Genomic DNA, 19,269 nt, shown 5'->3' on the forward strand with positions numbered 1-19,269 from the left:
ACGTCCTGCGGCTGCTGCCCGAGCTCTCCCAGCCGCGGCGGCTCCGGGCGGGGGCGGCTGCTCGGCCGCCCCTCTGCCGGGCTCCGGCAAGAGCAGCGCTCTGGTCCGCCGCCTCTCCGCGAATACGGACGAGCTCCGTCCTCACGGAGGATACAGCTCCAGCGTCGCTCTGTCGCCAGACGGGTGGGGGACCGTCGCCCAAAGGCAGCGGCAGCCTGAGCTCGATCGAGAGTAAGTGGGGCCCACATCGGACCGCAGGTGGTGATGCTGGTCACTAATGACACCGCACTGGCCAGGCACAGCAAGCCTCAGCACTTTGGTTAACCAAAGCCTTCCAAGTGCTGTGACCCATCCTGCCTCTTGAAATGAACAGGCAGAATGGATTATGAAGGCTGAAGGCTCTTGTGCTGCGGATAATACACGATAAAGAAATAATTTCTTAAGTGAAAATTGGATGCCACTTCACCTAATGAAACTTACTCTTCCATAGAAAAAAATGAGTCTGAAACTTCAGAAAACTTCCTGTGATCGAATGATGAACACATGACCAGCAAACCAAAGTTTATCCATCAAATAAGCAAGATCAAACTTAGGACATCATTAGAAAACAGGTCTTAGTCAGGAACCAGGGAAAGGACCCAAGCAAAGCAGTTACTGATTATCTAACCACCATGGGCAGTAAAGAAAGATGAAGGAATAAATTATAGAAGATTCCTATTTCTATCTGAAGACAAATTGACAGTATAAGTAGGAGCTAAGGAATTACTTTCTCATTGGCAATGATGCAGGTCTTTTTAAAGTAACTGGTAACCAAAGCCCAAAGGTATCAGCTTTTGCAGGACCTGGCCCAAACACACCGCATCCTTTGATTCTTTTGTGTTGCAAATGGCAGCTGAGTGTTCCCTTCTATTTCAAATGAGCAACCAGAACTCCTTGAGGATGCACCAGTCACAGATTTGTACCAAAAGGACATGTCCTCAAGGACAGACACACCTTCGTTCTATCACACTTTGTGTATCTGGAGTGGACTGGAACCAGTGGTGTTGTTTCCATCCAGATGCTCATGGATGCTCCTCCATCCAATCCATTAAGAAAGGTATCAGTGTACAAAAATTAGCATTTTATCATTAACGTTGGTTATAAATATATCGAAACACACAAGGTCTCTGCAATAGGAAATGTGACTCATGAGTATCTTCATTCCTACCTAACATGGGTTTATTCCATAACACATTAGGTTTTATTCTTTACAAATCAACTTACAGTAGATGCCTTTAACCAGAAGATGCATGCTGGAGAACAGTTACTAAACTGTTCTTTCAGTCAATAAAGAAATATCCTTTAGTAAGAGGCACACAGTTCAAAATTTTCACCTAAACAGGCAAGCAAGTTTTTTGCCCTCAGTTCAATTCCTAGTTCTTCCCCAACAGGAATTTATACATCTTCATTTCATCACTTGTTATCACGTTTTCTCTTACTCATCCCTCCTCTGGGAAATAAACATAGGACACACATGTTAGAAACACCATGCATATGGTAACTGTTGCTTTGGAAGCCAATCAGCCCCTTCCCAGAGCTCAATGCTGTGAGTCTGCCAGTCCAGCATTCACTGTGGAGCTTTACCTGAAGCCCAGAGGGCCTCAAGCTCCATCAGAAGTTTTACATCTGAACTGAATAGTCTAAGTGTCCTCAGAAGTCTGTGGGCAGCATTGTGTCAGGTAATGCTCTGTCTCAGGCAAAAGCTCAGCAAGCTTAGTATTCCTTCTTCATCTGTTAGCACTAGCATTATTTCCATGCCTAACCTGGAAACTGGAAAAGAACAAATAGAGAATGTAGGTGGGGATGAAGCTAGCCTAAAAATTTGTTAGTAACTTAGTTTAGGAGTTTTTCTGATACTTCCCTTGAGTCAGACAGCTGGATGGACTAGAACATGACTAATTGTGCAGATTCTCATGCATACACAGCAGCCACTTCAGTCTTACGGAGATTTTTTTATTTGGAAATTGTATCTTCAACCATTATTTCATTATTAAGATTTTTCTTAGTAAAAAATTCTGCTTTCCATAAAAAAAGTTGTCATTAACGAAGTTGTTTCCTCTTGCTTTTCACCTGATTTTCTGAAATGACGTAGAAGGAACAGCACGCTTAGAGGAGCCATATTCTTCCTCATTTTCATGGAGACGCTTTCTCATTGTGGTTGGCTGGAAAAAAGACACAGTAGGATGGCTCCAGGAAACCAGGTAAGGCAGAAACTGTTCTGCTTGTTCCAGAACTACAGGTGTTGGACAATGTGACCAAAAAAGCAGCATGACTAACCCATGTTTCTCTACCAAGATCCATCTAATTATATTTGATGGTTCTCATACAAGACATTGCTCCCAGCTTGAAACAGCTACTGTTCACAATTTTCCTAATTAGCATCTGGTGATGAATGGAACAATGCCATCCTAACCTTGCACCAGCATGAGAATTTCTACTTTAATACTAAACATAAGTGATTTGAATCCATTAAAAAAAAACATAGATTCAACAGTGTAATTCTAAATATATGAATAATCCTTTAAAGCCTAGGAGAGTATTTCTATCCATTTAAACCAAGTGTTGACAAAGCACAGAAGTCCACTGCTGCTCTTCAGGAAGCAACCAGCAGGCTGCCACATACAGCCCCCCAAGGGTATATTTCTCTAAAGTCTCAACATTAACTGATTTTCTTATTAAAGATTACTTCAAAATCTAGTTTCTCTGTGCATCATACAGTCATCTCCAAACATCTACTGCACATACCATTTTTGATGTTTCTGGTGGATTCATATTGGCACGTGTCTGAGCAAGGAGCTGTTGAAATGTAGCCTTCATATATTCATCCTGCAAAAAAACCCCAACATCTAAGTAGTCTATAGAATACTTAAGGGAAAAGCAAAGATTGGGAAACTCAAAGAGAAGTGAATGGGACATTCACCACTAGAGACAATTAGAAATAAAGACCACTGAGCTCCTAAGGATTTCAGCTGTTTTAACTGAGTTTTTTAGGTGAAAGCAGTGGAGAGATTCCTTTTCCTAAGCAATGGAGTATTGCAGTATCACCTTTTTTTATTTAACTATTCTTAAGTAGTACAAAAAGGCCTTGACCTGAATATCCATTTAATTTTATATAGAATTTTGACTTGTTTTTATTTTCCAGTGTCACCTGATTTGATTGTGGCTACATTTGAATTGATAGGTAAGGTAAGATAAACATTTTTCCATTTATGTAACAAAAACCTGAGTTTTTTCTTCAGCATGCAACCAAATCTTGTGCCATTCAAAAGACTTGAGTGAAGATTTCAGAGGCAGAAACAGCAATTAATTGTTTATATGCCTTTCAGAAATGTTTTATTAAGTATCTGGTAAATACAGGTAAGACATTTCCACTGAGTAGTACTTAGGTTTACTCAGCTCAACAAGTTTTAAAGTTGTAGATTTAAGCAAAGAAGGGAGTAAACAACACATGTTTTGAAACCACTGATTTGAAAGCAGTACTACTTTAAATAAATCTGCAGAACATGCTTACTTCTAGTATCTGAAAAATTCCCTAGTGTCCCCAAAATCATCAGAGGGGTATCAGGCATCAGCTGGTCAGATAAAGAATGTGGTTTTCCCTGCTGACTTGTAAAGTCAATACTTCCAGACAACACAAGAGGGAGAGAGGAGCCAGTAACTCCTCACTACTCATAGGAACAGGACTCGGGAGCTCTTTTGGTGGCAGTATTCAACGTGTGTGATATCTAGAACTGAGCATGCTGGATGCTGGCCTTCCAACCAGGCAGTATACATCACCTATGAACACCTGACACTCTTAGTAACAGCCCCTGAAGGGAAACAGTTTGAAGAACAGCAGCTGAATGCTGGATGACATCTGGATTTGTGGCTATGATGTTTTCTGGAACCTTCTGTCCTGTCTTCAAAATTAAACTTAACAGTAAGATGTCCCTATATGGAATATATAATCAAGTTAATAACACCTTAAGTTTATATACTGAAATATCTCAAATTCTTAACTTGTCTAAATCAGTCATCTATTTCCCCTTCCCCCTTATGCATACCAGCAATTTTTAAAATCAGTGTTGCATGGTTTCTGAATAACTTTTTCTGATCAGAATTATAATTTGAATATAAGAATCTATATCTGATTAACTCACTGTAGATGTTACATGCAAAACTACAGTAAGTAAAAGCCATGAATGCCAGGAAATGTTTCCTGATGCCCAGGAGCACAATCAAGACAAGTTAATCACTTAAAAAGAGTCATCCACACATGTTTTTTGTCTCAGAACACTGTCAGCTGTTAAGCACTGAGGGATACTCCCTTGTTTCCTCCCTGTTTCTTACGCTCTTGACCAAAGCATCTGAAATTCTCCTGTTCCCAGCAGAGGAACAGGAACAGCATTGTGCTTGGTGTGAATAAACAGAACCTGTTGCATGGGTCAGACGTGCACTGGGTGACTTTTCAGCCTCTTCAAGCAAATATATTCAAGAAAGCTCATAGGTCCAGTGGGCACCTCTGGAGTACCAAAATTAAGAAAAGACCACCTACAGACTATCCCTCTCAAACCTAACTAGACTGTAACAGGAGGCAAGGAAACCATCACCTCCTCCTCAGAGGGTTCCCAAACCAGGGATACTTATTCCTACTCAGCGGAGTAAAAACATAGTAGTATTGGATGCTTGCCAGAAACAAACTCTGCACTGCCTGCCCACACAAACATCTGAGGCAGTGGGGCTCTTACAGTGCTCAAAGGAAGAGGACCATCCTACCAGAACCACAGGGACACTTGGGCTCTAAAACACAAATCCTGATCCTCACACGTGAAAGAGTTCTGGGAAGAGGTGTCTCAGAAAGGATGCAGAAGCTGCTTATTGTATTGAAAGTAGACAACTCCATGCTACTTTTGCAGTCTCTCTACAGGGACTAAATCTTTGAAAGCACAATACATCAACAAGTTATTCCCCAAACAACCCAGCTTTCAGTTAAAACTCAATTCCTACCTGAAGCCAAGGATGCTCTAAGGCTTCCTCTGTGGTAAGACGTTTGCTTGGATCCACTACTAACAGCTTCTTCACAAGATCCAGAGCTAAGGTATTAAAATGAGCTGGTTGGCATGCAATCAATACATTCATTACCTGAAATATGCCTCCACCAAAGCTGTGTGTGACAATGTACCTTATACCCCTTCAGAACAGTGCACAGAAGTACAGGCTGGGCAGATCACTTCTCTTTTTTCTATGCATAGGAAGGGCTGCAGACTGCAACCGTCTTTCCTTCACATGCACACAACTCAACACTTTTCAGTATACCAGAATTATCCGTAGATTTATTTAGCATGTACACAATTTATATTCTGAGCGTGCACAGGAGGCTCAGCACTTTCCTAAAGGCTTCAGTATTACTGTGGAAAAGCAAAGACAGCTTAATTTATCCTGGTTTACAGTGTCTTGGAAAGCAGATTATCCATCTGGGAAGGTGGGAAAGAAGAGGCAGGACATACAGATGTATGCTCAACATAATCTCAAACTTTCATCTTCCTAGGAAGCTGCTTAGTAGACACTGTAAAAATATAGCATTTGTGTCATTTTATTACTCCAAATCTCCTCTAAAGGAATTTTGGCAAGATTTACTTTTCATTTGATCAGATTATTCTGAATACATACCAGTAGGACTAGGGAAATTATGTTAAGGTTGTACATTCTCATGAATTTCTGACTTATTATTGAATAAGCCTCAAACTATTCAGGAAGGAGTTATATTTGATAAGTTTATTAGACAAAGGATGACCACATCATATATTAGAAACTCCTCTGCACATACAAAGAAGTGTCCAAGGTAAATATTACAATTATTTTGTGCATACAAAATGTCCTAAAAAACTAAAAGCACACAGACAGTAATTATCATTTTAGTTTTCTATGCAAAAATTGTTTCACAGACCACTTACAGTGGGCCAAACACAATTGATGATTCCACAAATGTGACTGACACTTTCAGCTCAAAGACTAGCAGTATGAAAGGACTCTTGTGGAACATTTGTTTTTTTGGAATTCTAACTCGTGTTCCTTAAATTCCTGGCATTTTTGGTTCAACACTTGAAGAATCTTTAGCTAAAGTCTGTAGACCAGCTTGATGAAGTCAGAAGAAAAAGTGAAAAGAGGAGAAATAGATGTATGTGCCTACAAACTCTATACTTGTGTGGTCAGTTATGCTAAATACTACTAAGAAATCTCTTCAATAAAAAAAGTATGTGCCCTAATGCTTTAACTATGAACGTAAATAATTTTAATGCATTAGTTTAAATAACAAAACATATTAACACAGAATGTGCCATGCAGCTGAAAGGAGGATAAAGGAAAACAAGAAGTACTAGAAAAGAGGTAGATATTTTACTACCCACTGTGCTGGAGTCATACCCATGTCTGACACATGCTTCCATTCTTTTGCGATGAACGTGTATTTTCCACGAGTGATTTGATCTTTCAGAGAGAGTTGAGTATTTTGCTCATTGAATGGTGGATATCCACACAAGCTGTATAAAAGAAAACAAGTTAAATAACACAGATTTTGTCACAGCAGATGAAACACTGAAATCCCACATTTTAAGGCATCTGCTATCGTAGTGTTTTTATATGTGTAGAGTTTTAAACGCACTTTCGCTTCCTCATACAGATACTGAAGTTGCCAAGTCTCAAGCCATGTATGTCAAAGACTGTCCAGTGAAGGTACATCTACACAATATCTTACCATACAAAAAGAATAACTCCTAAACTCCAGCAGTCCACAGCTCGGCTGTATCCAGCAGTCCCAAGTGAATTTAGAACCTCAGGAGCAAGATACATGGGAGTACCACATAATGTTTTCATAAGAGAAGCTTCTCCAAGAATCTTGGATTGTCCAAAATCTGTAATCTTGTATTTAAAAATGGTAACACCACATTACATATTAGGATGGACTGTACTAGAACACATCATATTGTAGACATACATCAGGAGGTAGCATTAAGTTTCTTTCTTCCAAGCCACTTCCAGTACATGACTATGAACAAAAGTCACCCCAAACATTATTAAGTGAGAATGGGAGAGGTGGAAGAGGGAGAAATATGACAAAGGATCACACTTTACACAAGAAAAAAAGTACTCTCAGATTTGGATGTAAATGGACAACCACAGAATAGAGGCATTGTAGCCTATTAGAAGAGTTTACTTGAAAAAGCAGCATTTTAGCGTGCAAATCTATTCAATGCTTTCTCTGGGGGGAAAAAAAAACCAACACAAAAGAAAATCCACAACCCTAATTCCCACCCAAAAAACGCAAAAAATCCCTGTCACCATACAGCCTGGACATTTGTGGGAATGCTGTCTGTAATTCAAGAATTTAGATTTTATTGGGGAAAAAAAACACTGACATTTGAAATTACATATGCAGTGTATGGGTTGAAATATCCATAAAAGTAAAATGACAATTATGAAAAAAACAACCCTCTATGCTTTAAGTTACTTCATGGTTTGTATGACTAATTCCGTATCTTTTTGGCTATGTTTAATGAAATATGAAGAATGTGAAGGAACATTCCCAAATTTCTCCATTAACAAGAAATGTAATTACGTTTCCTTACCTTTATAAGACATGTCTCTTCAGAAGATGAAAGTAGCACATTTTCTGGCTTTAGATCTCGGTGTATAATTCCATTGTCATGAAGATACTAAATACATACAGATGGGCAATTAAGGAAAAACAGACTATTAACTAGTTTTAAAATGTCAGCTTTCCATTTTTTCTCATGGCAATGGCAGAATAACTGGAAATGGCTGTGAAAGAGGCAGGCATGCATTTAAAGCTCCCTAACTTATGACTCTCCCTTAAAAAAACAAAGCAAAACAAAAACAAAATGAAACAAACAAAAAAAACCCACACCAAAACACCATCACAAACAAAGGAAAAAAACCACCTTAGAAATCATTATGCTTCAAATGTCACATCTCAATGCAAGCACAGTGTGCAGACCCAAATTCTGTGTCACCTTTGCAGGAATTCTGGTTTTCTGCCTCTCTTAACAACTTCAGTAAGTTGTTAAACCAACTTATTAAGAACACTGTGCTGGTTGCTTGCATGGGTTTTAGCAATGACAAGTGTCAGAAAAACTCATCTTATTACATTTTTTTTTGGTGGAATTCATGATTATGTACCTTTACTGCCAGAAGCATCTGATAAAAATACAACTTGCAGGTATCTTCTTTCATCTTGATTGGCCTTGACACTCTGTCATACAATTCTCCTCCTTCCATCCTAAAATAAATGCAGGTTAACAAGCTAACATACGACTTCCTAAAGATTCATCTCCTTAGACAAGACTAAGAGACCAAAACATTTGGCTATTCTGGCTACAGAGAAAGAACGTATTTCTGAAAAGGAAAGAGCAACATCCTAAACACAGCACGTGCATGGCTGAGTTAGGGTCAATCTCCTGAGTCTTCACTGGGAGTTGTTACATGATTGTTGACCAGCCCCCTCTTAGAAGCTCAAAAACTAAAAAAAAAAGAAAAAAAAAATTCCAGCAATCCACAACAGCAGCATAGCAAACAATATCCAGGCACTGAGCGCCCACAAAGCAGAGAAGGATGATTTCTCCTGGTTATCCTAGCTCCTAATCTTACAAAGGTTTCAAAAAACAGTGGAGGCCAGCAAAAGAAAAACAAAATAAAACAAGCAAAACCTCCACAGTCCAGAAGTACATACATTCATTGTGGCTATGAAAAAAACATTTCATTTTATGCATTTACTTTCAAACAGGTTACTTACAGTTCCAAAACAATGTAGTAATCCTCTGCTTCAAAGAAGTTTTTGATCTTGATTAAGCAAGGCTAACAGAAAAGGGAACACAAACGGAGACACACAAAAAAGTAGAATAATTTGTAAAAATTAATCCTAAAGTTTTTATTTCAGTATTTCAAAACATGTCACTTAAACTAACACTTAAAACAAGTGACTAGCGAGCACCCCAAATTTTTTCCAGTTGTCAGTTACCATACCCTCAATATTTTATTTATTTCACATGCAGAGGAAAGAGGGAATACAAATTCAAGAAAGTGCCAGTGAAAACTAGTCTTTATATTTAGTTATTTCACAGCATTTACAAAAAACTTGCATCAAGGAAAAGTTTCTGCAGCAGTGGCTCAGGTTAAAACTTCTCCTGTGATGATGTTTCTTCTCAAATTTACATCTCAGTTATCCAAAGTTTTAAAATCTCAAATCTGCTAGGATATAATATATTTAAAAGAAGAAAAAAACCCCATTCAATAATTTACAAGAAAAATTATATGCCCCCTTTAACACATTTCTAAATGGATAAAATTGCTCTTTAGTTACTACACTAAAGTCAGTAAACTACACAAGTACATATGGTAGGGAGCAAAAAATAATAAAAATGTACTCACGTGATCTATTTTCTTCAAAATTTCAATTTCTGTATTGATATTAAAAGCTGGGTTCTATTAAAAGAATCAAATACCATATTGGGTAAGACAGTGCTGTTCTGGAATAAGACATATGAGAAATAAGAGACAGTACCAGAAAAGCCTTCATTTCATGCCTTTTGCTACTGTGACTGTAACATACAACTTTTTCTATAAAATGATCAGGTGCCTTTGGTGAATTAAATAAACAGTGTGCTGTCACTATCTGGAGCAAGATACTGCTCCAGACATGTAATTTCACTGCAGGTTAGAAATCCCCAACTAATTTCCAGATAAAAAAAAAAAAAAATTCTTTTTACCTATATACCTGTATTGTCCTTTGAACAGCTTTTCTCCCTCCAAGATGCTTCACAGATGGGCCAACCTAAAATTACATGCTACTCTCTCCTATTTTGCAAGATAACATAACCAGATCCTTTTAATCTGTGGCTTAGGCTCAACTCTCAAAATCAACTCAGCAGGGATTTTCTTTTTTGCTCTTCTTCCAATCCAAATCAATCATCTTTGAACACACAACATTCCAGATATACTCCTGTCTCTGTTTTGTACAATGGCATATATTAGTAATCCTAATTCACAACAGCATCTTAAGCCAGTGTTCTTTGTTCTTCTCCAAATCCTGGCTTCTGCCATTAGACACATGAAAAGCCCTTCCCAAAAGGCTTCATACAATTTTCTTAAAAAGTATTATGATGGAGCATTCAACAAAATTAGCTTAGTTGGTACATTTTTGGTCAAGACTCTGCTGGTTATGATGTGTCTACCTGATGCATTTCAGGACATAAACCAGACCCTACAAGACTCTGCACCAGCCTTTGTACACATCCCATTAATAGTCCTAACTGATGAACCTGATGGAATGTGGTCAAGGAATGAAAGGAAGCATTTCCTACGGAATTCCGTACATCATACAAGATCAAAAAACATTTCGAAATTAAATACAGAAGACATTAAGTAAGAAAATCCTCTTTAGTTGAAGATAGCTGAGAAGTCAGAGAAGTTACCAAATATTCCATGGCCACTGCAAGATGGCCAAGACAGACAAACAAACCAAAATACTTACTGTCTCTCTCAGGCCACTTGCCACAAACTTCCGTTTATTGATGATTTTCACTGCTACTTTGTTACAGGTGCTCTTCTCAAATGCCAGTTTGACTTCTCCACAGGCACCACTAAAACCAGAGCACAGCTCTTGTCAGTGCTTACAAACACTTGTCAAAAATCTGTGTAACAAGTGCAGGCAAATGAAAGCATAATTTGGTGCTGCTGCTTTCTAACTTTCTGAATATGGCACGTTGTCTCTTCTCAGGAAGTATTCAACTGTTAGAAAGTCTACAGTACTCAGGAAACATTCAAGAGTTAGAAAGTCCATTTAAATAGCAAGTGTTATCAAGGACCATTCATTCAAAACTGCAGGAGTAAATATGCAGAGCAGCTACTCTATTTGTACCAAAAGTACTGGCAGATATGAAGGACAAGCTCTGTCAGCATTTCCTTCATGCAAAGGCATTTAAGAGAAGAGAACTTAGGAAGGGTTCTCTTAACACTGGACTGCACAAATCTGAGGAACAGGAATTACAACACTTGTATTTTTACTAAACAGCCATTCTATTACAGAAAGAAATTCTTGTATTTTCCACTCTGATTTTTTTCTACTTAATTATTCACCTCCAAATTGTTCACTGACCGTTTCAAGAGAGAAAAAAATAGCCCCCATTTAAAATAGCCTCTCTCTCCTTTTTCCTGGACAGTTCTTTCCCTTTTTGTCTGAAGGCCTCAATAGTGATATTGTAGGAAGCTGTATTCTGACATAAAGCTCTTCCTTCCACTTCCAATACCTGAGTAAATTAATATATAAGCTTTAAAAACTCATTAAGAATTTACAGACTTCATTCTCTTCTACAGAAAAAAAACCCCACCAACCAAAACAAAACAAAAACTGGATTTTTGCAATTGGTGGTAGGTTACTAACCCCAAACCAATTAGAGAGACAAAGCCAAAATTCCTGTTTAAATTACTGTTTAAACATGTAAAGAACATGTTTACTCACGCTATCACACTTTTTTTTTTCCTTTTTTCTTTTAAAACAGCAGCTCAGTTAATACCAGCACAGTGTACTGACAGTGATAAAAGAGTTAATCCTTTTTACTGAGGGAAGAAGGATGCTTACCTTCCCAAAGTCTTTGACATGATGTATTTCTCTCTGAATTCTTTAGGAAACATCATCTGATCATCCACCGTAAGATCAGAAAATACAAACACTGAGAAGACAAGTTGAGATAATTTTCCTATTGTTAAATTTAAAATTTTTGTTATAACAAACAGCTATGTTTTGTGAGCTTTTATAGTCAACCATATAACTGAGAAAATAATGCCTGCTAGAGTCAAAACTAAACATATGCTATAAATTACACCAGCTATGGGTTAGCAAGGTGATCTTATTGCTGAAAAATTACATTTTGGTGTTAAATTCACAACAGCCTTTAACTAATTAACTACATTTAAGGACAAAATGAGCGCTAATTTCAATGTCCCAGCAGAGATCAAAGATAAGTAATAATCAAGAAGACAGCATCTTAGTGGAAAAACAAAGACAAAGAAACAAAAGCCCAGCCCCGCTAATTTTTAAGAGGATTTTCTATTTATTATACAGCATCTGATTAAGTATCTGGGGGGAGGGGGGGTGTGTGCAACTTTTCTTGAATAGTCTGTTTCCCCTGTTCCCACCATCATATGCACAGCCATTGAAGCCCAAAAGTGTTTCAAAAATAGGAAAACAGCTATCAAAGATAATACTCTAGTAAGCTGCTATCTGATGCAGATTTTTTAAAGGGTTTTTTTCTATTTTTTTCCTAGGGTTGACAGGGACATGGATAATTTTTATGTCAGTATTAATACACCTATTAACGAGCTGTGCTCATGAAGCACCTCAGCTCCCAAGAAATATATTCAAATCAATGCAGAGAAAACCTCTCGGTCAATACATGAAAAATCTACTTAAGTTAAAGCACATTTTACCCTTATTGGTCTGTATAGACAGTGCAATTTCAGAGTTGTGTGTCAGTGGAAGCCTCCTTCCTTTTCCAATGAGCTCTCTATTAACAAATGTCCCATTTGCACTATGGTCTTCAATGTAGGCAACAAAGGAATTTTTTGGACCCATTTCCTGAAAGAGAAAAAAAATGGGAAAGATGACAGTAAAGAACAAGTGACTTTACAGTAAAGACATGACAGACTAGAAATTTACTATTGTTGACTCAAGAAACGAGACTGTAAGTTTACTTCATAAACCACATGAATGGGGCATTGCCAGGAGTCTTGTTAAAGGAGTCAACCCTGAAGATACTTTGATTTCTTTAGGATTTCTGCCCCAAAGTCTCTTTTTGAATTATGCCAAAATAGACAGAGAGTTAATGTTTTTAGCACTTACCCTGAAAATTCGGAAGTGCTTCTTGCTATAGTTTTGGTAGAAGCCAGTCTCAGACAATCCTAGCTTGGAAAAACTGTAATCACAGCTTTTGTCTCTCCCAAACCAGTATTCCTCATTCACACAGTCTGCAGAGGAGAGGAAAGTACAGCAGAGAGAGAACACAACGTTGCAGGAAGTTAATAACTATGGCACTATAGAACAATGCCAAGTGATAATGAATAGGATAGCAAAGACAAGATTCTTCCCATAGAATCAAGTCTGTCTTAACTCATACAAAGCACCACACCTTGTCAAATCCTTTAATAACTTTACCCTCTTTAGCAGTGGTAGTTTTCAGTTCACCTTCAGCAATATAAAGACATATAACTAAACACAATCAATTAAAAAATGTAAAAAAAATGAAGCATGTAACAAAGAACATGAACACCCCAGAAATTCTGTAAGTCTATGGAAGCTGTGTATCCAAGTACTCAGTGTAAACACTGGGATGTAGTATGGAATAAAATATTATTGCAAAAGTTGCATACCTAAATTTGCTTGTACTTAATTTGAAAATGAAAAGACACTGCTCTTCACCAAGCTGCTCAGAACTTTTCTGAGATCCTACAAAGAAACCAAGAGGTTTATTACAGTACGCACATACCACAATTGCTGAAACCTTTTCCAAGTGCAAAGAGTCGACCCCAAGGCTGAGGAACCAGCTCTTCAGATGCCTGGTCCTCAGGGATCGATGAAAGCTCCTGAGTGGGAACAGTGTCCAAAGAACTGAGAGTCCCAGAACTTAAGGAAGACTGACTAGTGCTCTGTGAACCACTGGAAGAGGAACTGGTACCACACTGTGACTGCTGGGCACTTTGAGACTGCTGTGCTTCACTTCCAGTCTCTCGAGACATGTTGGCTTCAAAGAGAACGTTAAAAAACCACAATTACTACAGCAAAGTAAAACTGGCAAACACTCACACACTGTACTATTAAATGTCCAAGTCCATTCTCAGTAAAACTTCCAACCAAAGCGTACATGTCTGGGTTATACGTAAATTCCCCGTAACTTTGCAAACTAGGACTGTTTTCCTTTTAAAATACAACGTGGAGCGGCCTCTGCTGGTTCCAGAACAAAACTAACCCTTATTCCCGGATTGCTTCCGTGAACTTCAGCGCTCACACTGGGTCACACAGGCATGGATTGTGCTCTCACAGAGCATCCCCGCACGGAGCAAGGGAACACGGCTGGTCCCCCAAAACAAAGAGAAAAACTGAAAAGAGTAAGAACTGTAAAACGACATACATTTTCCTGAAAGTGCGCGAGGGATTTATCACACCTGTACTCAATGAATGTACAAAACTCTGCCAGATTCAGACACCCACCACAGCCCCGGCAGCTGTCGGCACGTGGCGAGAAACAGCGTCTCCCTGCCGCGTTACAGCCCGGAAATTCGTAGCGTGTCGTGCCTCCCTCTCCACTTAATAAATGCTCCACCAGCCAGCCCATCCCTACAGCCAGCCTTCTCCAACACACCAGGGCTCACCGGGACTCCTGGATCGTCCACGTGCCTGCCAATCTTACCGCCTCTATAGCGGGTTTTTAGCTTGCCATACAGTTTAATGTAAAATTCTCCTTATCGGTTCGCTACATTTCATTACGAGCCATAAAAACACAACAGCTCCCAAGAACCCTCCCACGTCCCGTTTGTTACGGGTGTTTACAAACACAGGCGGTGCTGGTGCAGCCGCCCGCAAACCGAACAGAATCACGGAACCACGCGGGCTGGAAAAGACAGAGGCCACCGAGCCCAGCTTCCTCGGCAATGCCAATGCCACCACTGACCCTGTCCCCTGGTTCCACATCCAGACGGCTGTGGAACCCCGCTAGAGATGGTGACCCCACCTCTGACCTAGGCAGCCCTTTCCATAAAGAATTTTCCCTCGTATCCAACCTAAACCTCCCTCTAAACGCCCAGACGGCGGGGCCGGGCCGCCAGCGGCCGCCTCGCACCGTGCGGAGCGGCGCAGCCGGGCCCCCGGGGCGGCACTGCCGGGCCCCCGTGCACTCAGCGCCCGGCCCGGCCCGGCCCTGCCCGCCAGGACACTGCTGCCCCGCGACCGACACCGGCACCAGCGGCCACGCCGTCCCGATTGAGCGTTGCGGCCCCGTCCCCAGCGGTACCGCGCGAGCATCCCGGGAGAAGCAGCAGGGAGAAGCCTGTGGCGGCCTCGGGGCGGGAGGGGAGGGCAGGGGAGGGGAGCGGCGGGGAAGGGCCGGAGCGGGACCCGAACTCACGGCTCGCGGGGCTCGCGCTGTCGGACCGGGGCCGCCGTGCGCGCTGTGCGCGCGCCCCGAGCGCAGCCAATGAGCGAGCGGCGCCGCGCGGGGGCCGCCGGGAGCGGTGCGCGATGCGGGCGGCGCTGCGGGCGCGGCTCGGGTGGGCGCGCCGGGCGCTCCGCGGGGCCGCGCCGAGCCGCGCCCTGGGGCCGCCGTGCTGGAGCTGCGGCATTGCGCTCCCCGGCAGTGATGGGCCGCCGCGCTTCTGCCCCGGCTGCCAGGCTCTGCAGCCGCCGGCGCCGCGGCCCGACCTCTTCCGCCTGATGGACTGGTGAGTGTGGGCGGGGCGGCCGCGGGCCCGGCCGGCCGCGGGTCTCACCCGCCCTGTGTCCTGCAGTGACCGCTCCTTCCGCATCGACGCGCAGCAGCTGCAGCGGCGGTTTCGGAGCCTGCAGCGCGCCGTCCACCCCGACCGCTTCGGCCAGAGGCCGCCGGTGAGCCCCGGGCCGGGCGGGAGCCCCGGGCGGGGGAGCCGGGCCGGGAGGGCCCCGCGGGGCTCGGTGACCGCCGGAGGAACCCGCCTTTGGCTGCGTGGCGGGGTCACAGCGTCGAGTCCCCGCCGCTCTCCCGCTCGGGAGTGAGGGGATTCGCCCGTGTTTGTCTTTCGGTGCTCAGAAGAGACTCTGCCATGGATTTGCGGTGGAGGTGGACCATGAGGGGCCGCTGCGGTTCGTCAGGCCTTAGTTGAGTGCAATGACACAGTTCCCAGGTCCGCAGAGCCTTTTCAGTTTCACACACGGACTGGTGTGGGGACGCTGTTTATCCGCGTGTAGCAAAGTGTATTTTGCCACTTGTTGTTAGATTCCAATTATTTGCCCTCCGTTTGCAGAAGGAACAGTACTACTCTGAGCAACACTCTTCCCTGATCAACAAGGCCTACCAGACCCTGCTGAACCCTCTGAGCCGAGGCCTCTATCTAGTAAGGTCCCGTTAGGTATTACAGAGTTCCTATAACTAACCGCGGGGGCTGGTGGTGCTGTTAGGGATCGCACCTTCGATTCAGTCCTTAATGTGCTAATTTGGATTCCTCTGAAGGCGATCAGCAGACGCTGAAGGGAGATCAGAACTAAGTTTGTTCAAAAATTAATCAGCTTACCATCTCATTTGCTACTCATCTTACACTAATTTGTTTTTCACATCACACGTTTGATTTGGCTGTGGCTGCTCATTCAGAATTTCAGTCTGGCCCGTGGCAGCCTTTTTTATGTTTTTTTGGATTTGGGTAACTGCTGATTTTTATGGTCAGCCTGTGTATGGAGTTAACTTTCAGACTGACTCTGTTTATGCCCTGGAGGTTTATCGGATATGAACCTGAGTGTGCCCCACTAAAAATCTTCATATTAAAGAAAATTATTCCCATTGAAATAGATCTAAGAATATTTATTTTCAAATTCCCATTTCCTCTGCCAGCTGGAGCTGAGTGGAGTGGAGCCAGCACAAGAGACAGACTGTGATGCAGACTCAGCGTTCCTTATGGAAATCATGGAAATTAATGAGAAATTAGCAGAGCCCAAAAATGAGGATATCCTTGCAGAGATTGAAACTTTAATTAAAGGTAGGTTATGATTTGAGGAGTTTGTACGGAACGAATATCCTGAATCTTGTGTAATGTAAGAGTCTGAAAGCTTTTAACTGTTTTGGAATATTTCTTGTCATGTCTTCAATTTGTGTTAGTCTGGAATGGACTCACTGCAAGAGCTTCTGCCCTGTCCCCCCCCCCCCCTTTCCAATGTTGTCTTTACCCATTTATGCACTTAAACGTTACATCTGTCTTGAGAACATTTGTATAACAGAATCTATTCTGATGTCAAAATAAGCATATATAGACAATAAAAAAGAATTTACTCAGCCTTCATCAGGTGAGGGCTAGTCAATTGTTCTAAAGAAAAAACCTGTCAGAAGGAAGTTGAAAAAAATAAAATTATTTACTGTCTGACCACAGTAAATAATGTTATTTATGTAGACATTGTAGTTCTTTCACCTCCTTCATCTGGCAGCCATTCTAGTAAGTGGTTATTCTCCTTAACACAAGCAACTTTCTTTTTATATTGTTGGTGATACCAAAACATTTGGTTTATTGATGTATTTAATTCTTTACAATAACAGCCTTGTGCCAAAAGCAATTAGAATAACTAGAATAAAAACTGAGTAGCGCAGGAGAAAATTAACTGTAGCAGGGTAAACTGAAACACCAAAAATAAGTTAGATTGCTGGGAAATTAGTGACTGTTGATGTGCATTGGAATTGCTGTCAGTAAATCTCTTTAAACAAAGACATAAATGTTTGAAATGATAATTTAAAAAACATTGACAGCAGTATTATGAAAAACTCGCTTGGCTCCCAAAGGCTGAGACTAGTAGTGAACTTTCCCACCACAGGCAGTCAGAATGCAGTGGTATAAGATATCCTAAGAATAACAAAAAGTAAATTAAATAATTTGTTTTGCAGTTAAACAAGAAGAACTGACCAGAGAGGTGACTGCAGCTTTTGAAAGAGGTACCTGTTTTTATTAAGTTTTTAGCTGCCATACATACCTGCCAAATGCTTAAAGCTCCACATTCTCTGACTGGCAAATATTTCCTGAGCTATGGAACAGAAATACTGCATTAACAAGGGTTTTTTGTTTGATATTTAGACTAAGTACTTCTAAACTGACATTCCTGCTGATTTGGGAAATTCAGGACCTCACATTAACAACAAAGTCCAGTACAAAAGTTCCATTCATCTTGCATCTAAATAATCGCTTTGAGTGGGAATGTAAATGCTAAGGAACTGTTAGTGTGTTTCCCAGAATACTGGGAAGGACAGACTTCATCTTAGACATATTCCGAGGTTTCACACTTGAATTTGGGAGATGATGTTATGCAGTCCTGGAGCTGCAGCGGAGCAGTGGGTGCTGTTCTTTGTAGTGAAAGACACACGAGCTGTGTGGCAAGTAAAAGCCTGTTCAGCCTAAGATTTTGGGGAGTTCCTGTGCAATAATCAACAGAACTTTATTCTGCAATGGATAGGCACAAACTTGAACCATTCCTGAGCTTCTGAAGCCGGGAAGGAACCTTTGTAGTTCTGTGCCAGGATGTTTGTCAGCGGTGGGTGTGTGTAACTGAGAACATCAAAGTAGCGCTGGCTGGGAGTGCCGGTGAGGAGTTACATTCTGGTACTCTGTGCCGTGAGGACTGTGTTGCATGTGCCTTTGTCAGTAGGTCATAAACCACCCTCCCCCTCCAGTTGTTTAACTGAGGAGATATTGTTTCAATATCAGTTTTGGAATTGGCACTATCCAGACCAGACTCCTCCTCATTTGCATTTTTCAGTTATGTCAGTTGGTCTATTTATACATGTTTAAAACAAACAAAAACATTTGTCTTGCCTAGTGGGTACATCAATACTCCAGCCTGTTTACAGAAGTCATTAAAGGGTATCCATTCATATTTCTTTTCCAAATTGTTCATTGTTACATGTTTAGTGGAACATTTGATTTGAGGTGTTCCCAAACCATCAGAGATTAAAACAATAGGCAGCGTGGTTTTAATAGTGTCTGAGTCCTTGCAGCTCACAGCTTTAAGTACTGAAGCAGGTGCTGTCACTAAAATCTTGAGATTCATTTTGAAAATGTAAATTAACTTCTCTCTCTGTAAAGCAGTAATGTTTTATTTCATTTCAGATGATCTTCAAGGAGCTAAGAAGCTTCTAGCAAAAATGAAGTATTTTGCAAACTTAGAGGATAAACTAAAGGCCAAGAAGATCCCTTCCTGATGTTGCCTCCTTTGCTATTAAGAGTCAGTGTTACTTTCAATTAAACAGATGGTTTAGTTATCAAAATCGGACCAATGGTGTTTGTTTCCTATAATTCCATTAAAAGCTTTAATTCTTAGAGGAGGAAAATAAATGTAAAATAAATCCAGTGCTTGCTGCAGCACTTCATTAATAGATGGAATTTGGAAATGCTTACAACCAGGAAAAGTTGTACTGGATAAGGTGGGCCACTGTCCTGGCAGCCACAGGTATGGAAACAAGT

The 19,269-nt window shown here is 41.2% G+C and overlaps 2 protein-coding genes and 1 long non-coding RNA gene across 7 annotated transcripts; 2 read left to right on the plus strand and 1 right to left on the minus strand.

The window, feature by feature from the left end:
- The first annotated feature begins 10 nt into the window (after positions 1-10).
- On the plus strand, positions 11-13,463 carry LOC104688639. 2 transcript variants are annotated; one of them, XR_751680.4, is made up of 4 exons: positions 11-231; positions 2,132-2,240; positions 3,182-3,225; positions 6,698-13,463. It is a non-coding gene; the product is annotated as an uncharacterized LOC104688639 (long non-coding RNA). The 2 variants fall into 2 exon arrangements; XR_751681.4 differs by having other exon boundaries at positions 3,182-3,220.
- CHEK2 (checkpoint kinase 2) lies at positions 1,970-15,287 on the minus strand. 4 transcript variants are annotated; one of them, XM_039561200.1, is made up of 15 exons: positions 15,210-15,287; positions 13,575-13,829; positions 12,932-13,056; positions 12,520-12,667; positions 11,672-11,762; positions 10,565-10,673; positions 9,463-9,516; positions 8,828-8,889; positions 8,215-8,314; positions 7,644-7,730; positions 6,773-6,936; positions 6,442-6,557; positions 5,026-5,111; positions 2,785-2,865; positions 1,970-2,201 (listed from the first exon to the last, which is right to left on the minus strand). In XM_039561200.1, the coding sequence occupies exons 2-15, from the start codon at positions 13,822-13,824 to the stop codon at positions 2,106-2,108; spliced, it is 1,569 nt and encodes a 522-aa protein (XP_039417134.1). In that variant the 5' UTR covers positions 13,825-13,829; positions 15,210-15,287; the 3' UTR covers positions 1,970-2,105. The 4 variants fall into 4 exon arrangements, with proteins under 4 accessions (XP_039417134.1, XP_039417135.1, XP_010396562.2 ...); XM_039561201.1 differs by lacking the exon at positions 15,210-15,287 and adding an exon at positions 15,096-15,114; XM_010398260.4 differs by lacking the exon at positions 15,210-15,287 and adding an exon at positions 14,055-14,871.
- A 26-nt stretch (positions 15,288-15,313) lies between these two features.
- HSCB (HscB mitochondrial iron-sulfur cluster cochaperone) lies at positions 15,314-19,155 on the plus strand. The gene is made up of 6 exons (XM_039561208.1): positions 15,314-15,522; positions 15,589-15,685; positions 16,081-16,170; positions 16,662-16,806; positions 17,700-17,747; positions 18,916-19,155. Exons 1-6 carry the CDS (start codon positions 15,323-15,325, stop codon positions 19,005-19,007), a joined length of 672 nt encoding a protein of 223 aa, XP_039417142.1. The 5' UTR covers positions 15,314-15,322; the 3' UTR covers positions 19,008-19,155.
- Positions 19,156-19,269: the final 114 nt, after the last annotated feature.

The sequence above is a fragment of the Corvus cornix genome, chromosome 15 (assembly GCF_000738735.6).
Source record: "Corvus cornix cornix isolate S_Up_H32 chromosome 15, ASM73873v5, whole genome shotgun sequence".
Taxonomy (NCBI): Eukaryota; Metazoa; Chordata; class Aves; order Passeriformes; family Corvidae; genus Corvus; species Corvus cornix.